At 36.1% G+C, this 19,294-nt stretch overlaps 1 protein-coding gene across 1 annotated transcript in view; it reads left to right on the forward strand.

The window, feature by feature from the left end:
* The window catches only part of LOC140170158 (dynein axonemal heavy chain 8-like), a 115,241-nt gene extending 99,236 nt beyond the window's left edge, over window positions 1-16,005 (forward strand). The window contains 15 exon segments of the mRNA XM_072193480.1: window positions 106-296; window positions 2,168-2,289; window positions 3,457-3,572; window positions 4,660-4,862; window positions 5,782-5,855; window positions 7,436-7,588; window positions 8,216-8,371; window positions 9,211-9,327; window positions 9,937-10,038; window positions 10,833-10,993; window positions 12,602-12,758; window positions 13,360-13,512; window positions 13,837-14,026; window positions 14,788-14,909; window positions 15,607-16,005. Coding sequence (XP_072049581.1) covers window positions 106-296; window positions 2,168-2,289; window positions 3,457-3,572; window positions 4,660-4,862; window positions 5,782-5,855; window positions 7,436-7,588; window positions 8,216-8,371; window positions 9,211-9,327; window positions 9,937-10,038; window positions 10,833-10,993; window positions 12,602-12,758; window positions 13,360-13,512; window positions 13,837-14,026; window positions 14,788-14,909; window positions 15,607-15,894 — 2,305 coding nt within the window. The 3' untranslated portion in view covers window positions 15,895-16,005.
* Window positions 16,006-19,294: the final 3,289 nt, after the last annotated feature.

Raw genomic sequence — 19,294 nt, forward strand, 5'->3', positions numbered from 1 at the left:
ACTGCAAAGGTTTTCATTATGATTATTCCATAATTATGAAGTTGTTTTATTGCTTTTTCTGGATATTGTTAATTAACAATGTAACAATATTTTCCCCTCGTGTAGATCCGACAAATCTCCTGTGCCTGCCAAGAGAATTCATAACATCATTGAGTTTTTGACCTATGAGGTGTTTAAGTACTCTTGCCGTGGGCTCTATGAGAATCACAAGCTCATCTTCACAATCTTGCTGGCTCTTAAGATAGACCTGCAGAAAGGCAATGTCAGTCATCATGAATTCCAAACCCTCATTAAAGGTAGGTTAAAAAGTTGCCAACCGATGAGGAAAGATTGGATTGCAAAATAAAAAAAGTGCAGACCATGGGACTTCAATTACATAAATTACTGAACTGTTATTCTATTTTTGCTTTAAGGTGGTACTACACCCCTTGATAAATTTTTGACTATTTTCTCAAAAAATAATAATACACTGGTAATAAAAGTTATGTATATTAGGCGACGAAAAAAGAAAACCCTGTTCTACGGGCCAGACCGACCCAGATTTTGAACAAATTGGGAAAAAAAATTCCTGTAAAAATGAATGCCGACCCAAATTTCAGGAACAATTTTTTTTTGTATTTTCTCAAATTGCAAATTATTTACAGATTTTGGTGATTTTTTGGGTCATTTAAAAAAAAAAAGCCGACCGACCGACCCTACTTGAAAAGTCTGTCCGCCCCTAGAACAGGGTTTCTTTTTTTCGTCGCCTTATAGGGGCAAGGAATCCAGTTAAGGGATCTAAAAGGAGCGTTTATTGTGTTTCGACAGTATTTTTTGTGCGACATGAGAGCACCTCAGACCTGTCGAATTGCATTCTGAATACTGAAGCATGTCTTTCTGATATCAAATAATTTTCATTTTTGAAAATCACAATATAATACAAATTTTATGACAAATTATAAAAATTGATATTTTTCAAATTTTGATATATAACAGTCCTCGAAGTAAATTATATAAATCTAATGATATATTCTTAAAGTGTATGTAGCAGGGAGGAAATGCCGACGGTCAATTGAAAATTTTGACCTTTCATTTTGAAGATATGGATTTTTTTCCCAAAAAGACCTAATTTTTTTTGGTGTTTTAGGAAATAAAAACCATATCTTCAATACGAAAGGTCAAAATTTTCAATTGATCGTCGGCTTTTCATCCCACCTACATACACATTAAGTATAAATCATCAGATTTATAAAGTTTACTTCAAGTACTGTTAAATATCAAAAATATCAATTTTAATGATTTGCCATAAAATGTGTATTAAATTGCTAATTTCAAAAATCAAAATTATTTGATATCAGAATGACTTTCTTCGTATTCAGAATGCAATTCGATATGTCTGATGTGCTCTAATGTCCCAAAATAAATACTGTCCAAACGTTCATACCCCAGCCCTTAATACACTGGAATTTCAGTGACTCAAGACAAGCGGTATGTTATTTTATTTATGATAAGGAAAGAGGTATCGCTAGAAATGTACAACATTTCTTAACATATATAATGAACCACTTGTCTTGAATCACTGAAATTTCAGTGAAGTAATTGGATTACCTGCCCCTATAATATACATAACTTTTGTTATTTTTTGAGAAAAATGCAAAATTATTCACAAAATTTATCAGGGGTGTAGTACCACCTTAACTTGCATTATTTTTAGTGATTTAAAAACAAAAGCTTTGCGACTGAAGGATTTATGTCAATATCTGTTTCTTGGACACAGGTGTACATATCTTGCGGTGTGTCAATGTGCTTGTGTACTTCGCAGAAGCTCTAACCTTAGCAATCGGCTACTAATTAGTAACAACATTGCTTAGCATTATATATGCTGTGTATGTTGTGTTCAGGGTTCGAATTCAGTCAATTTTTTTGCATCGCAGTTTGTGCTATGCAAAACACATGTTTGCATAGCAGTATAGCACTTTTAGCTATGCATTTTGGAAAAGTGCATAGCAGTTGATGGAAATTGCATCGCATTTTGCGATGCGATACCGTCGAATTCGATCGCTGGTTGTGTTGCATACAGCTGCGCTAAAGCTTTATTACTATTAATATACAATGTTATTTGGCCTACCTACTAATTAAAATGTACAATTTAAATGTTGGGGAAAACGCCTTTATTTTATCCTCTCAGGTGGTGCAGCATTGGATCTGAAAGGTGTACAACCTAAGCCAGCCAAATGGATCACTGACATCACTTGGCTTAACCTTGTGGAGCTCAGCAAACTCTCACAGTTCCAGGATGTTCTTCATCAGGTTGGTAAAGAAGATCATTGGGCTATTCCAGTTGATATCCATACACCCCCTATGGAGAAGACATCCCTAATCGTCTACACAGGGAGTGTGAATTTCAAATGGGGTTACCTGAATGGGTGACTCTATTTGAAATCTACACCCCCTGTGTGGGACTCGTGAGATTAAGGTCATGTCTTCCAAAGGATTTAAACTGAAATAGCCCAGTGTCAGCAGATCTATTTTTATGTGTCATTATAACAGTGTATTCAAATATTGTTACAGGTAAATTAGGTAATTCTTGGCAAGCTCGAACACTCGGAACGCTAGTGGCATCGCAATAAAGACACCTGCACATAGCCCGGTACAGAAGAAAGCATGCACGCGCCTTACATTGGGTACACGCTTAGTATGCTACACAGACGCAACAGGTGTGTTCGAGCTTGGCCAAGAATTACTTAATTTATCTGTAATGCATTTGACTTGTGAGAAAATCTTCCATTCCTCATGGAATGAATCCATGTGAGTGGGCAAGTGATCAAGATCCATCCATTTTGATCTGTTGGTTTTGTGGTTTACACAAAATTTAACAAGCTCATTTGTAAACTGTTTATTTATCTCTTGCTAACACATGCACAAAAATCATTTGACCAAATTATATCACCAAAGTTGGCGGAACTACAACTTCAGAATTGAAACTGTCATAATAGTATAGGCCTCTATGTTCATTTCCATATCAACAGAATCAAAATGTTACCAAGAGCATTGAAAATAAGTGATATTGTAAATAAGAGATCTTCTAGCATGTAGCATTGTGGAAGGCATGAGCTGTACCAAAGTTGCTGCCGTCCATTGCAAACACCTGTAAAAAATTGCTAATTTTGCCACTACATTTTTAAAACTTTATGGACGAAATTGTTCCACTTTTCTTCATTTCTAGTAAGTGACTACTTTCATCTTCATAAAATTGGTATGATATTTGAAGGCAAAAAACAAATGAAAACAAAATCTTGCTGATTTTGGTACCCTTGACATATGACCTGGGCCAGAAATGAGTATTACTGATATCATTTATTTTGCCTTTTTAGGTATCATACATAATAATAATTTCTAATTAGATTTCTCTTTCTATTCAGAATTTACACTTCAGTGCATAAGTGTATAATTGTATCATGTTGTGTTAATGTGCAGATTCAGAGAAGCGAGAGGAGTTGGCGGATTTGGTTTGACAAGGATGCTCCGGAGGAAGAGGTTATTCCAGATGGCTACCACACCCTGGATACATTCAGAAAACTTCTGCTAGTCAGGTACATGTGCAGACTTGTAAATAAAATGCATACTTCTACAACACACTTTTGATATCCTATGAACATTGTATCATTGATGTAAATTGTATGTCACAGACTCTTTGCAATTCACCTTTTCGGTAAATCCCATAACGCTTTGCGAGTACACCTGAGAACTCGTCATTTGACGTCACGCCGATCTGCGCCGATGCGCACATTGTTTATCGAACATCGTTACTGCGCATTGCAAGTCGGCGTGACGTCAAATGACGAAGTTCTCAGGTGTACTGCGCAAAGCGCTATGGAATTTACCGAAAAAGGTGAATTAGATAAACAACAAAATCACTTTAAGATAATCATATGAATAATAAAATGACTAAACAATGCATTGGGCCATTGAAATCCATACAAGACATGACCTTAATCTCCCACACAGGGAGTGTAGATTTCAAATGGATTCTGACATTCAGATAACCCCATTTGAAATTCACACTCCCTGTGTGGGGGATTAAGGTCATGTCTTGCATAGGGGGTGCATCATGGATTTCAACTGGAATAGCTAATTGTGTTTGCTAATCTGGAAAATATACATACCACAGGACTTAATCCAATTCTAGTATTTTTGAACTTTAGATAAATGTTTATGAGGATTGTGGGTACATTCTTTAATGTCTAAATGAATTTCTATTTGTGTAAATCACATCATCAACTTCTGAAGGTCTGAATGTAGGCTATCAGGTGTCCAATTGGTTGTTTCCACAATTATTTTATACATAGCCAGATCATAAGTTGCACCATTCCTTATTGTTTGAAGTGATTTTTCACTCCAAAATACTACACTTCTATAGTTTGTTCAGCTTATAATTGGCGAAAATAATGAGACTTATAACATCTTGTACTTACGCTAGTTACACTTACGTTAGTCGTGTGTTGTGTGACTGGCGTGTGCTTATGTGAATTTATGTAAGTATAAGTATGTCAGTTTGTGAACAGCTATGCTCTGGATCAATTTCTGAATCATAGTTCACTGTAAAATGCAAAATCTGATAAATGATACACTTCCATTATTATGTACGGAAAGTACAACTAACTTACATAATTTTTGCAGGAGCTGGTGTCCAGACCGTACATTGCCTCAAGCTCGCAAGTACATTGGCAATTCAATGGGTGAGAGGTATGCTGATCCAGTCATCCTAGACTTGAAGAAGACGTGGGAGGAAGGAGACATTCGTACCCCACTCATTTGCTTTCTGTCTATGGGCAGTGATCCTACCAACCAGATTGAGGGATTAGCAAAGAAACTTGGTGTTGGTAAGGGATACATGAATGGTTATGCCTAAAGACACTATTCTCTGTTTTAGAAAGGATAATAAAAATAAATGAATAATTGTTGGCATTTATACAGCACCTTTCTCATGTATCAAAGCGCTTTGCATTTATTCCGCTGTCGTTAGAATATGTCTGCTGCCATATAATACCCAAGGCATGCTCATACTTTTGGCGCTCAATGAACAATATGCCTAACAGTTCCCCATTTCGCCCCTGGGTAGAGAGAGGCAAGTGAGGTAAAGCACCTTCCCCTGTGTACTACACGATGGCACCACTGGGACTCGAACTCGCAACCCTCCGATTGCGAGGTAGAGCCAGTCTTTGAAAGAGCCAATCTTTGTAATGCAAGTAAGGGTGTCAATTTGTATTCTGGAATAACTGTTACTACCCAAAGAGATAACAGGGATGTAAAGACCGGAATTCCAGAAATTTGGCCAAAAAGGAAAAAAAATCTGGAATTTTTGATAATTCGTCATAAAAAGAGCCAAAAAAACTTTTTTAGGATGGGGTGATACCCTGCAGTCTATTCCTTGAACACCCCCCTTAAATTTTCAATACTGCATTTAAGCCCTCGGCCACCTGTCTAAGGACCAGATGGATTTCAGGAAATGGATATGTTGCCCATTTACATCCCTGAGATTATGATTGGGGGTTAGGAATAAGATTGGAGTTTGGAGTGGTGATAACCTTTCTAGTTGCTCCTGCCAGTGATAAGCACAGGCAAAAGAAATGTTTACATCTTGCTGCTTGGCTGTGTCATCCAGACTACAGTGGAGAGTGCTACAACCACAATACCAACCTGCCCAGGCTACCAATAATTATTACCTTTGCCATCATCATTGGTCAATGATATCATCATGTGCTTTTATAGTAACAGCCTTGTTGTAAAATTTATTCACAGAATGCCGTGCTATATCCATGGGACAAGGACAAGAGGTCCATGCTAGAAGACTCATAAGTCAATCTATGGCTGCTGTAAGTACAGAATTCAACTTGTACCTGAAAGAATAATGGTAATGGTGTGAGGCAAGAGAGTGATTCAGAAAGCACATTTCAGGAATTTCACATTTGGAGGAAGACATTGCCTATCCATAAAGTACATGTAATGATATGTAGGGAAAATGATACTTTGTAAATAAATAAATGTTTATAATTATATATTGGTATATAATTTTAAACTGGCATTCCCCTATGAAGGGCAGATGGTATAATACGTCCCACTCACTTGCAGAAAAGGTTTTATAAAAGTTAGGCAATTTAGTGAATAAAATTGTATTCCGCACAATCTTTGTTATAGCCTGCTTATATCTAATAATGCTGGGACTGAGCTCTGGCTGATAATGCAAATTTTTAGGGAGTTTGCATGTATGTAAGTGCAATAATTAATATTGATATATGTTCACAAACGTAAGCTTGTAATTCGTCGGACGCATCACATACTGGTCTATCTCGAAAACACGCATTTCGAGAAAATGTAATTGAAAATCTTATTATTAAGTTAACCTTTCTATAATTTAATTAGACTATGGATTTTAATGAAAGTGGTTTTAAATTAAAGCATATAATTAACAAATTAATTAAAGTGGAATCTTCAATTATATTTATGTATGCAGTAATGCTTAAAACTACACTAAAGTTGTAGTTCTGTATGTGAAATAGTTAATTTTACCTTGACTTTAGACGCATCACATACTGGTCTATCTCGCGATAGACCAGTATGTAATGCACTTTCAATACGATATCGGGAAATTAACGATTTCACATACAGAACTACAACTTAAGTGTAGTTTTAAGCAATATTACATACGTAAATATAATTAAAGATTCCACTTAAATAAATCTGCTAAGTATATGCTTTAATTTAAAACCACTTTCATGAAAATCCATAGTCTAATTAAATTATAGAAAGGTCAACTTAATACTTAAGATTTTCAATTGCATTTTCTAGAAATGCGATTTTTTCGAGATAGATCAGTATGTGAAAATACGTATTTTGAAAAAATCATAGATAGTTTTAATTAAACATTTTATAACTAATTATCTAGGAAAAATTGAGGTCTGTAATTTTTTGTATTGGAGAGCTCCGTAAAAATGAACTATATACCAATTTTCTCAAAAACGTCAAAAATTCAAGATAGACCAGTATGTGATGCACCCGACGAATTAATTTGACTCATTGTATTTTTCCACACAGGGTGGCTGGGTCTTGCTACAGAATTGCCATTTGGGTTTGGATTTCTTGGATGAGTTACTGGATACTGTACTAACCCACAACCCTGTGCATGAGACATTCAGAGTGTGGATAACCACTGAAGTCCACCCACAGTTCCCTATCAGCTTGAAATTAATTTGACTCATTGTATTTTTCCACACAGGGTGGCTGGGTCTTGCTACAGAATTGCCATTTGGGTTTGGATTTCTTGGATGAGTTACTGGATACTGTACTAACCCACAACCCTGTGCATGAGACATTCAGAGTGTGGATAACCACTGAAGTCCACCCACAGTTCCCTATCAGCTTGAAATTAATTTGACTCATTGTATTTTTCACACAGGGTGGCTGGGTCTTGCTACAGAATTGCCATTTGGGTTTGGATTTCCTGGATGAGTTACTGGATACCGTACTAACCCACAACCCTGTGCATGAGACATTCAGGGTGTGGATAACCACTGAAGTCCACCCACAGTTCCCTATCAGCTTGCTTCAGGTAAAATACAATTAAGCTCATATTCTATGATTTGTGTAATGTATTGTATTCTAGGTTCCACAATACAATCAAGACATTGAACAATCCCCATGGCTTCTGCAATGGATTTCAAAAATTAAGATTTCTTTAGAATGGGTGCTAAAGTCTGTTACTTTCAGGTGGCATTTATTAAAGAATAAAATGAAAGTCAAAATTGGGAATTTACACGCATAAACTTTGAAACTTTGAAAAATGTAGTGTATGTCAAAATCATCACAACCATATGCTTGAAGATTTACATAGTTATTTGAAATTGAGATCTTTGTTGCAATTTAGTTGTACAGGTGCCTGGAAAAGGGGGAGCTTACCCAACTGAGCTAATAGGGTTGAGATACACATTTGCAGGTTTACTTGTTAATATGTAACTATGTGTATCATTGATTTTCTCAAAACCCTTTATACTTTTGTGGATGGGGCTCTTCATGTTTGCATGTTTTAAAAGCGCTCGATAGTAAGCACATTTGCTAACTATCAAGTTTTTCGGTATGTTTATAAGAATTGTATTGATTTCAGTGACATCAAGAAACAAACTGAGCGGGGAGAAAGTGATTGAGTTTATTGTTACATTATTTTTACCTACATGTACAGAGTTCCATCAAGTTCACCAATGAGCCACCTCAAGGTGTGAAGGCTGGTCTCAAGAGAACATTTGCAGGTGTCACTCAGGATTACCTGGACATCAATAACCTGCCAATGTGGAAACCTATGCTCTATGCTACAGCCTTTCTGCATACTACAGTACAGGTGAGAAAATCTAGTTGAAAATAATGATACTATCTTGTTCAGTTTTAGGAAACACAGTCGACAGGTTGCAATTTCTTACGCCTTAATGCTTACATCGTCTAACTATTCTAAATCACTCTCCTGTTATAAGATTTTGAATAGTGAAACAGGTGTAAGCTCTAAGAAGTATTAAGAAATAACAACTTCTCTTCCTACTTTTTCTTCCTATATACGTGCTGTATCTCAATTTTGAGTATTGTCGCACAGGCTTTACGTGCACAGTTTACCTATGCACAATCCTGAACCTAGGATTGATTGCAGATATCAGAACCGAGGATGGGCCCCCTTCTCTTTTCGAATAGTTCTGACACTTAACGTGCACATGGTTTGACTCTTCCTGTACACAGGACCAACAGCTTTATGTGACTTCCAAACCATGAGGAATTCCAACCAAATTTAAACGGTTAAATTATTCCAGATCCAACCGATTTCATCCAAATAAATTTTGGGCCGATTTGTGAAATATTCAACCGCTTTGTATAAATTCCAACAATTTTCACAATAACCTTTGCAAACATTTCCAGCTGGATTAAACAATGGTGCAACTGGAATTGAGATGGTAATGAAATCTTCCACAGGTTATGTGTGGATTTTAAATGGAATAGTCCAATATGTCATACGCATTGGAAGCTTGTGGGTGATCAAGGTATTTAGATCATGTACTTAGTATCGGGATAAGTATATACAGACATCAAGGGCAGTCGATGGAGATTGCACATTGATTGTGATATACAATTAATAGCACATGCACAGCTATAAGCAAAACACTAATCTTCGAATGTGACTTTACCATTGTGCAGGAGAGAAGAAAGTTTGGCCCACTGGGATGGAACATCCCGTATGAATTCAACCAAGCTGATCAGACTGCAAGTGTTCAGTTCATACAAAATCATCTGGATGACATTGACCCCAAGAAGGTAAGCAAGTATTAGGGTAACAGATGTATAGACCAATTTTATACCCTCTTGAAATAATCACGTCAACTTCAGAACTACAGAATATCTTCAGCACCCTGACTCTAAATCCTAATCCTAACCCTGAGCATACCCTATTCCAAACCGTAACTCGAACCCTAAAACAAAGGGATCAGATTATAAGACATGTATGTATATTTTGAAAAAGGTTCTTGCTTTCTGTTCTTTTTGGCTTTAAAGCTTCAGATATTGAAATATCTGAAATGAATATCTGAAATGACCATCACTGGGGGATTTGTATATTAAACTAATTGTGAAACTTGGGCTATGGAAAGGTGCTTGCCAATCAGTTGGCCCTTTATTTGCACTACCATGCTAATTAAAATTAAAATTAATAAGACTGATGAGAATGCTTTTTTTTGCAATCGTAGATTTACAGTGATGAAACCAATGAATTGTGCAACATCCATCAGAAACTAAAAAAAAATACAATACTGGTATTGCTGGATCGTATTATATCAATGGTGAACTACAAACAACTCTTTTGTGTCATAGAATTGCCATTACAAAGCAAAAAGAAATATGATAATATCTTCTTTTCTTTCTGATTAGGGTGTGTCATGGAACACAGTGAGATACATGCTAGGAGAAGTACAGTATGGAGGGAGAGTCACAGATGACTATGATAAGACACTGCTCAACACATTTGCAAAGGTGATTATGATAGGATCTGAATACATAATTATTATAATATTGTCCAGTCCTCATAGTTAGAGTACTGTGTTGAATAAAACATTGTCAGGTTTCATCATGGCAATGTATCAGACAACATAAAACTCCATTAAACCTCCAGGATAAAGCCAGTAAGCAGCATGAAACAGTGATTATAAACTGTAACATGTATACCAAGAAAAAATAAACTGTATATTATTCTGAGGACAGTTTTTACCATGTGGTATGTTACTGATTAAAAAGAGGCGCCAGCTATTTCGGCAATATGGTTCACTGAATGTGTCAGAAGGCAGTGGAGAGTAAATGGATAAGATATTAAAAGGGTATTTTGTGATCCACAGCATCACCCTCCCCCTTTTCTCCAAAAAAAAGTTTTTTATACCATTGGAAACCTCTGGCTAAATTTCTTGCAAATTAATTTGTTTTGCAAAAATATTGTTGAATTTGAATTACGTTCTGGTACACCAGAACAGAATTACAACACATTGTCTATGGAGCAGTGCAATGCACATAATCGTGCATAGCTCACAAACGCAAAATTGGAATCAACTGAAATTTTGGGAATAGGCTGTTTTAGTGGATATCTACTGAAATATGACATAAAAAGAGGATGCTAGGATCACAAAATACTCTTTTTAAATTATTTGCAGATAGTTTATCATTAAAGCACAAGTTGTGCCTGAAAAAAATTAATGAGGCCGTAGATTTCTAGACCTAAGACACTAACACTGGTTACTTTTGTTATTACTTCCCACCACCCAATATTCCATTTGTAGGTGTGGTTTGGTGACCACATGTTCCAGGATTCCTTCTGCTTCTTTACTGGCTACAAGATTCCAAAATGCAAGACAATACAAGAATTCATGGAACACATAGAGCACATGCCACTCACAGACACTCCTGAGGTGTTTGGACTCCATCCAAATGCTGATATTACGTAAGTCTACATAATATAGCTGAGAGAAGTAGTAAATTCCATACAATCCATCCATACATGTACTTCTATTGGATTGTCATGGATGGGGATGAATGTGATGCACTATCAGTATATTTGGCAAAAGCTAGAATGATATATGGCATTTTAGATAGTTTGTTCAATAGGATTTCTCTTTCCATGTACAAACACTATGTTAATATGGGTTAGCTTATAGTTTGATCAGCTCTTAATAGGCGGGAAATGTTAGGCTTTTACCACTACGCCGAAAAGTAGACCCACTTTAGGAGTGCTATTAGTTGACCTGTCTGGCCTATATTTTGTGTGTTAAAGAAGTACTGAATTACTAATTTGTGATGCTTCTGGCAAGATAATTCTCAAAATAAAATATTTTGATATTAATCTGCGATGTTAATAAGTCCCGCCGATTACGAGCTAATCAAAGTATAGGCCAAAATAGCAGCTGCATTTCATGTAAAAGCAATTTGACTGCCCATTGCCCACTGAAGAAAGTGATTACTCAGAAGAGGCATACAATTTGAAGATCTAGATGACGACATAGCGTGTTCCTTGTCTACTGGATAGATGGGGAGTTGGTGACATGTGTTTGAGATCTAATAGTGAAGACTTCCCCATAACTATGGATCTTAATGTGAGTTTAGGGACTGTTCAGTATTAATGCCAATTTGGAGTGGTGGTATTAAGGGCTGGGGTATGAACGTTTGGACCGTATTTATTTTGGGACATCAGAGCACATCAGACATATTGAATTGCATTCTGAATACGAAGAATGTCATTCTGATATCAAATATTTTTGTTTTTTTGAATTTCGCAATTTAATACACATTTTATGGCAAATCATTAAAAATTGATATTTTTGATATTCAACAGTACTTGAAGTAAACTTTATAAATCTGATGATTTATACTTAAAGTGTATGTAGGTGGGATAAAAAGCCGACGATCAATTGAAAATGTCGACCTTTTGTATTGAAGATATGGATTTTTTTTCCCAAAACACCAAACAAAAATAAGGTCTTTTGGGGGAAAAATCCATATCTTCAAAATGCAACGTCAAAATTTTCAATTGACCGTCGGCTTTTCCTCTCAGCTACATTCACTTTAAGATCATATCATTAGATTTATATAATTTACTTCGAGGACTGCTATATATCAAAAATTTGAAAAATATCAAATTTTTGTAATTTGTCATAAAATTTGTATTATATTGTGATTTTCAAAAAATGAAAATTATTTGATATCAGAAAGACATGCTTCGTATTCAGAATGCAATTCGATAGTTCTGAGGTGCTCTCATGTCCCACAAAAAATACTGTCGAAACGCAATAAACGCTCATTTTAGATCCCTTAAGGGGGAAATTTCATTTTTATTTTGGTCTTGGGGGGAATCTGAATTTTTTACTTAAGCCATGAGGAATGTTAAGTTTTAAATGAAAAACAAGGGGGATCTGAAAATTTTGAGAGGGGAACACAATTTATTTTTGGTCAAAATTCCCACTCCTTCCTGGCATAAATATTCAGCTGTCCCCTAATGAAAATAACTTCTTGGTTTTCTGACCTTGTTTTCTATCATCACCATTGTTGTTTTCAGATATCAAAGCAACACAGCCAAGGAAGTGCTGGAGACCATACTCAACATCCAGCCCAAAGATTCAGGTGCTGGTGGTGGTGAGACCAGAGAGAGTATTGTCTATAGATTAGCTGATGATATGTTGGAAAGACTACCTCCAGACTACATACCACATCAGGTATGTTTACTAGGATTCTGTAATTGATTGATGTGCACTTGTTGCAGTATTATTGTGATTTGATTGATTTGATTTTATCTCCCTAACTTACGCAGTTGACCCCCTGGTTTAGGCTAGAAGAGGGATATTGAGAGTGCCTTGTTCAACTCTTTGGCAAAGTGCAATATTAACACCTGTTTTATTAAAATGAAGTGTTTGAATTTGGTTTGGTTTTCCTGCTCTTATTCCTGATCATTGGTGACTCCCTTATCATCACGGGGGAGCATGGGGTATTTCCCCCATCTTCCAAAGAAATATGGGTTTTTCATCCCCCAGTTTCCCCCATCAGATCAAAAAATTCACCAAAACCCATATCTTATCAATGGTGACTCTCTCTTATCCTCACTATGGGTAGTAATGGGCATAGACAATTCTCCCAAAGATATTGGGTTCTGCATTCCCAGTTGCTAAAAATAACCTTATTTTCACATTCCCCCTGATTTCACTCCCCCCTCTTTCCCTCCACATGGAAAAAAAATCTGGTGCTACTTCTGGTTATCAAGCAACAGCTAGCATATGTTTACAATGCTAAGGAAATACTTTATATATTTTCTCTTGCCAGGTGAAAGCCCGTTTCCAAAAGATGGGTGCGTTGTCGTCTATGAACATTTTCCTGCGTCAGGAGATAGATCGTATGCAGCGTGTCATTAGTCTGGTCCGCATTACGCTTACAGACCTGAGGTTAGCCATAGATGGTACCATCATTATGAGTGAGGTAAGGACATATACATATTTTGCTTGAAAATCGACAGTTACAGATTTTGTACTTGCACTTTCTAGGCTGTGCATCTGCCTTTTGCTTCTGTTTCTGTTTTGCTCACACACTTTATATCTTTGTGTCTTTGATATTAGTCCTGTCTGCAATGTCTCTTTCTGTCCCTGTCTTCCTTCTACTATACTTGGGCCTGTAAACAGAGGGACAGTAGCACCCTCCAATTTGGAAAATACTTCTTCAGCTTTAAACATAAATATTACAGGAGGACTATTTTGTACTTCACTTTTAACATATACAAGTGATACTTATTTTCCCTATGCTCAGAACCTGCGAGATGCCCTTGACAACATGTTCGACGCCCGAGTACCCCAGCTGTGGCGTAAGATATCCTGGGAGTCATCTACTTTGGGATTCTGGTTCACCGAGCTGTTAGAGAGGAACCAGCAATTCTCCACCTGGTGTTTTGATGGTAGACCCAATGTGTTCTGGATGACTGGGTTCTTCAACCCTCAAGGTGGGTCGCACTGTGATGGTAGGGATGTGGTTGTCTATCAAAGATACACATCTAAAATCTGTTGATTCTGGGCAATGTTACTAGATTGTAAAACAGCATTGAAACTGATTTTGAAAAATGTCTACAGTTAGAAGTTTAGGACGAGTCCGCACTTAGTGGTAAAGCAAATAAAACTCCGCTATGTATATCAATGGTACTTCACATTTGTTGGTGGTTACGTGTGATGTGCTCAATGCATATTAGAGTGACACACCCACATGTGTTTCAAGAAAACCAAGCTTAATTTTGATGCCTGACAAAAAAATAACCATTTTTGTTGTTAAAATGTGCCCAGATCTGGTCCAATCAGGCTAAAGTCGGTAATAATGAAATTGAAAATGAGATTAATAATAAAAGTGAGGATAAAAAACATAAAAAAATTAACCTATAAAAGGTTCATAACTTTGCAACCAAGTATTCAAGAGACCAAGGGATTCAACATCGGTAATTGTGCAACCAAGTATTCAAGAGACCTGGGGATTCACCATCAGTAATTGTAGGTACTGTGCAAGTTATAACAATGGTAGTAATTAAATTTTCTAAATTTCCAACTTTGGCCTGAGTGGATCAGATTGGGTCACAAAAATATCACAGCAGGAGTACCTGAACAAAAAAAAAATTAAAACCAAGTGTTTGGTTTTGAACTCCTTACCTGCAAGACTGCATATGGTCGATACACATCTTCTCAAACAAATTTTTGTTATTTTTGACATGTTCATCAGGTTTCTTGACGGCTATGAGACAAGAAGTGACCAGAGCACACAAAGGTTGGGCCTTGGATTCAGTCACTCTGCACAATGAAGTTGTCAAAGCATTTAAAGAAGAGATCACATCACCACCGCCGGTAAGTCACATGCACACACGCAAGTATAGTCCATCGTCTTTGCTGATATTTTCCGGTTGCAACAGAAGTTGCTCTTTCAGTTCCCCGCAGCGACTTTCAGTTCTTGGCCTTGATTAGCTTTGTTCAGGGCCATGTTCCACTTCTAAACGTTTTTTTTTGTAGCGAAAGACACTGCTGGGGATTTTAGCCGCTGTGAAAGACGCTGGCAGAAAATACGCTGCTATGTCTGCAGTGGAAAAAACCTGCAAGGCGTTGAACTATACAGTGGCCTGTAGATGATCAGTGATATGGAAAACCAGAGTCAGCAAATTATGGAGACAAGATTGCATTTATTTATGTAAAACCTTATTAAATCGAATAAGATTAGGAGTCTTTGTGAAAGAGGGAAGGCTAGCTGTGATTATGTTTTACCGAGCAATTGCCCACTGTATAATTATATAAATAATCATGAGTCAAGCAAAGAATCGGAGTGGTTATTTATTGCCAACATTACATGAACATCTTCATCAGTAGTTTGGTTTTTGAATATATTGTAAAGCTCTGTACATATGAATCATCAGGGTTGCTGTTACTTGGTGATACATAAATTGCACAATTGATCAATGGTCTTGTCTGGAAGAACCCATGCAATTGCATTATTAATTTTAGTAACACATATAATAAGTTACACATATTCTTAATCGTTTGAACCTTTCAGGAGGGTGTGTACATCCATGGGCTATACCTTGACGGTGCCGGCTGGGACCGGCGTGGCTGCAAGCTACAGGAACCCCCACCTAAGGTGCTCTTCACCATGCTGCCAGTAGTGCATATGTTTGCCATCAATTCAACGGCACCTAAAGACCCACGTCTCTACCTGTGTCCCGTGTACAAGAAACCACAGCGTACAGATTTGACGTACATCAGCTTCATAGTTCTCAAGACGGTGCAGAGTCCTGATCATTGGATTCTTAGAGGTGTGGCTCTGTTGTGTGACATCACATAGATCACAGACACTCAGAGCCCCTTCCCCCTCCCCTTCCCTCCTGGAATCAAGATCCCCACCCCTAATGAGAAAACCACAGTTACAATGAATTTCCACAGGCATGAGAATTTTCAGGGTTTTTTTTTTGTTATTATATTCAAGTTATATGCATTTTATTTATTTTCAGGCAATTTTGGACTGTTTTTCTGAATTTCACAAGCTTTTTTAGGTCTTTCCATCAGTTTCAAAGTTTGTTTATGAAAGTTTATTATCATGCCTGTGTGCACTTCTCTTCTATAAAGAGTACATGTTTTTTTTTTGTTCACTGAAGCTTACATTAGTTGTTCCTTGTTCCAAGACAAATTGTGTGGTGCTGCAATTGAAATGTGAACTGTTGTGCTTCGGACAGTCTACGAAGTTTTTACCAGTTGTATTTAGTAAAAATGGTATTGTACTAGCTGTATTTTTATTAAAACTTGGTTCAACCATTTGTGCAACTTTGAAAGTTCTATGTACATAATTTAACATTTTAATGCTTATTGTATAATATTTATTTTAATAGAGCGACTTATATTTCATAGGTTTTACATTACCCACCTCATAAAATATACGCATAAATAAATAAATCTTGGTGATTTAAGGTGCGCTACACCTAAGTACCAGCACACTTCAACAATTATTCCGCTGCCATTAGGACATATCAAAATCATTTTACCAACAATTATTCCACTGCCATTAGGATATTTCAAAATCATTTCACCAAGTCCGCAATTGATGCGCACTGCGCAGGTACTCTGAGCCGACTTGGATTGTGATTAGCACCAGCAGCTCCCCATTTTGCACCTTCGTGGAGTGAAGCATTTGGGAATTATGCTGTTTTGCCCAAGGATGCAACACACTGGCAGTGGTGGGGCTCATACCCACAACCTTTATTATTACAATTATGAACCTTGCACCCTAACCATTCGGCCACTGTTCTTCCCGAGAAGGTTTTACGCAGATGGAAAGCTGTAAATCCAAAACATGGTCCTCCTTAATGCTTTCACATCATTCAGAAGATTATTATAGTAACCAGAGAAGTGTTTACAGACCAACAATGTATTGATATTATTAATGGATGTTGGTGTTTTATGTATTCAAGTTCAATGTATATTAGCAGAAGTTTTATGAAATCAAATTTGAAATTAACTCTAACCATTTGTTTTTGAGTCAATTATATAATGATTAACAATAACAGGAATAATAATTGAAACAAGATTACAGAATTAATGAACTTCAGATTAATTACAGAATTTTAACTTCAGATCTGATGCGTGTTAATTGGGAACTGGATTTAAAGAACAAGATGGTTGATGTAAATGATTGTAATATAATAAACAGAATATCTCTTGCACATCCCATATTAACCTAATCACAGCCTTCACACTATCTGTAAACCTGATTATGATGCCAACCATAATAATCCTGATAAACTAAAAACATCATATCTTGATGAACCTTAATCCTTCTACACACAGTGCAAATAATATTCTGGAGTATTAAAGCACTTCTGGGTCCAAGTTAAACCATTTCTTAGATCCAAAGTTGAAAACCAGGTCCATATTATTTCAAACAAAATGTGTTGAGAATTTTTTGACAAATGTGATTGATTTTTAAAATTGCCCTATAATCACACATAGTCTGGATACTTTATTGCTGTCTAAAGATCCTGGAAATGGAATTGAATACACTAAGGTTGTATCTGTAAAATATTCAGTAATTTTTGCTCATAACTGCAATCACTTGTCTCACATGGGTCAGTTGTGAGTCACTTTTTAACTTACACATCTAGACTCGGTTTAGCGCTTTCTTACTCAAATAGTTTAATCTCCAGTTTAATCCTCATCAGTTCCAATTTTTCTCTCTCTCAATGTATTTACATACCAGTTTGTCTGGGCTCCCTTTTCTGTTGAACTACATGTAAATTCAGTGCTACTTATTTGATGTCTATAATTCACTTTCACAAAGTAATTATAGTTGTAAGATAAATATAATTTTTTCTTTGTAAGATGATAGGACCAGCTATAAGACGCTGATAGAACAATACAGTCCACATTACGAATTGACCACTAGAGAGTTGATAATCTCAATAATGTGAGAGAAAACTTTTAAGATAGTACAAAGCTAATTTTTTGGCAATGAAATAAACATCGCAAGATCAACAGTACGAAGGTATATATTGAGAATGTCATTAAAGTTCAGAAGTACATTTAGATACATAAAGTCTGACAAACTAAATTTACCGACATATTCAATTTCTTCAAATCTGTAAATATTTGCAATGTAATCAATCTCCTTTCATATTGAATAAAATTTACTGATGTTATTCAGTATTTAAATAAAATATTAATGAAATCTCTATTATATCTACAAGGTGTTATCTTTATGTTACAATTATTGATGTTGTCGTTGTTGTTGTTGTTGAAGAAGACATCCAGCAGTATTGTGCAATTTATTGGACGGTCATGCACTTTTGAGGACAAGCATGACATTTGGCATAGATATAGAGTTTGATATACTGAAGTGAATAAGATTTGGCAGAATTTAAAAAAAAATCAAAGTATCTCTATTAGGCAACAAAAAAACCCTCTGTTCTACGGGCAGATGGATCTTCATGTAGGGTCGGGTGGGTGTGTGTGTGTTTTTCTGGAGGCTGCGGTTTTCAGTTTCTGAAAGCTCTAAATGTTCTCTTAAGAAACATGTAAAACTCATTTTCGACCAGGGTCGACATGTGACTCATTCCCCTTGATCATGTCACATATGTTTGAAATGGACACATTCTCACGCAAACACACACAAATCAAAATTGACAATTACTATTTCACTTTGCTTTACCTTCCTTTACACTGTACTGTCTACACTACTCTTTACGCTACTATTTACTTTACTTTATTCATTACTCTATTCTACACCCTACTTTACTATAATCTAATATCTGCTCTTTACTTCATCTTTACTCTTTTATTCAAACTTTACTCTTTGCTTTACTCTTAATTTTCTTTAATTTACTCTTTAGTTAATCCTTACTCTGTAACTGTACTCTTTATTTTACTCCTTACTCCTTACTCTACTTTTTACTCTAACTCTTAACTCTTTACCATGATCTACGATACTTTTTTAATCTTAATTTTGCTATCTAATCTTTACCTTACATCTACTCTACTCTTTACTTTACTCTTTATTTTACTCTGTACTCTTCTCTTTACTACAATCTAATCCACTCTTTACTTTACCGTAAGTAATTTAAAGTAAAAATGAATGGTATAAAGAGGAATATGTTTTTAAATTAATTATATGTATGAAATTGACACATTTTTACCCAACACACGCAAATCTAAATTGACAATTATTATTTCCCTTTGCCTTACTTTGCTTGTTTTAC

Source organism: Amphiura filiformis, chromosome 14 (assembly GCF_039555335.1).
Source record: "Amphiura filiformis chromosome 14, Afil_fr2py, whole genome shotgun sequence".
NCBI lineage: Eukaryota > Metazoa > Echinodermata > Ophiuroidea > Amphilepidida > Amphiuridae > Amphiura > Amphiura filiformis.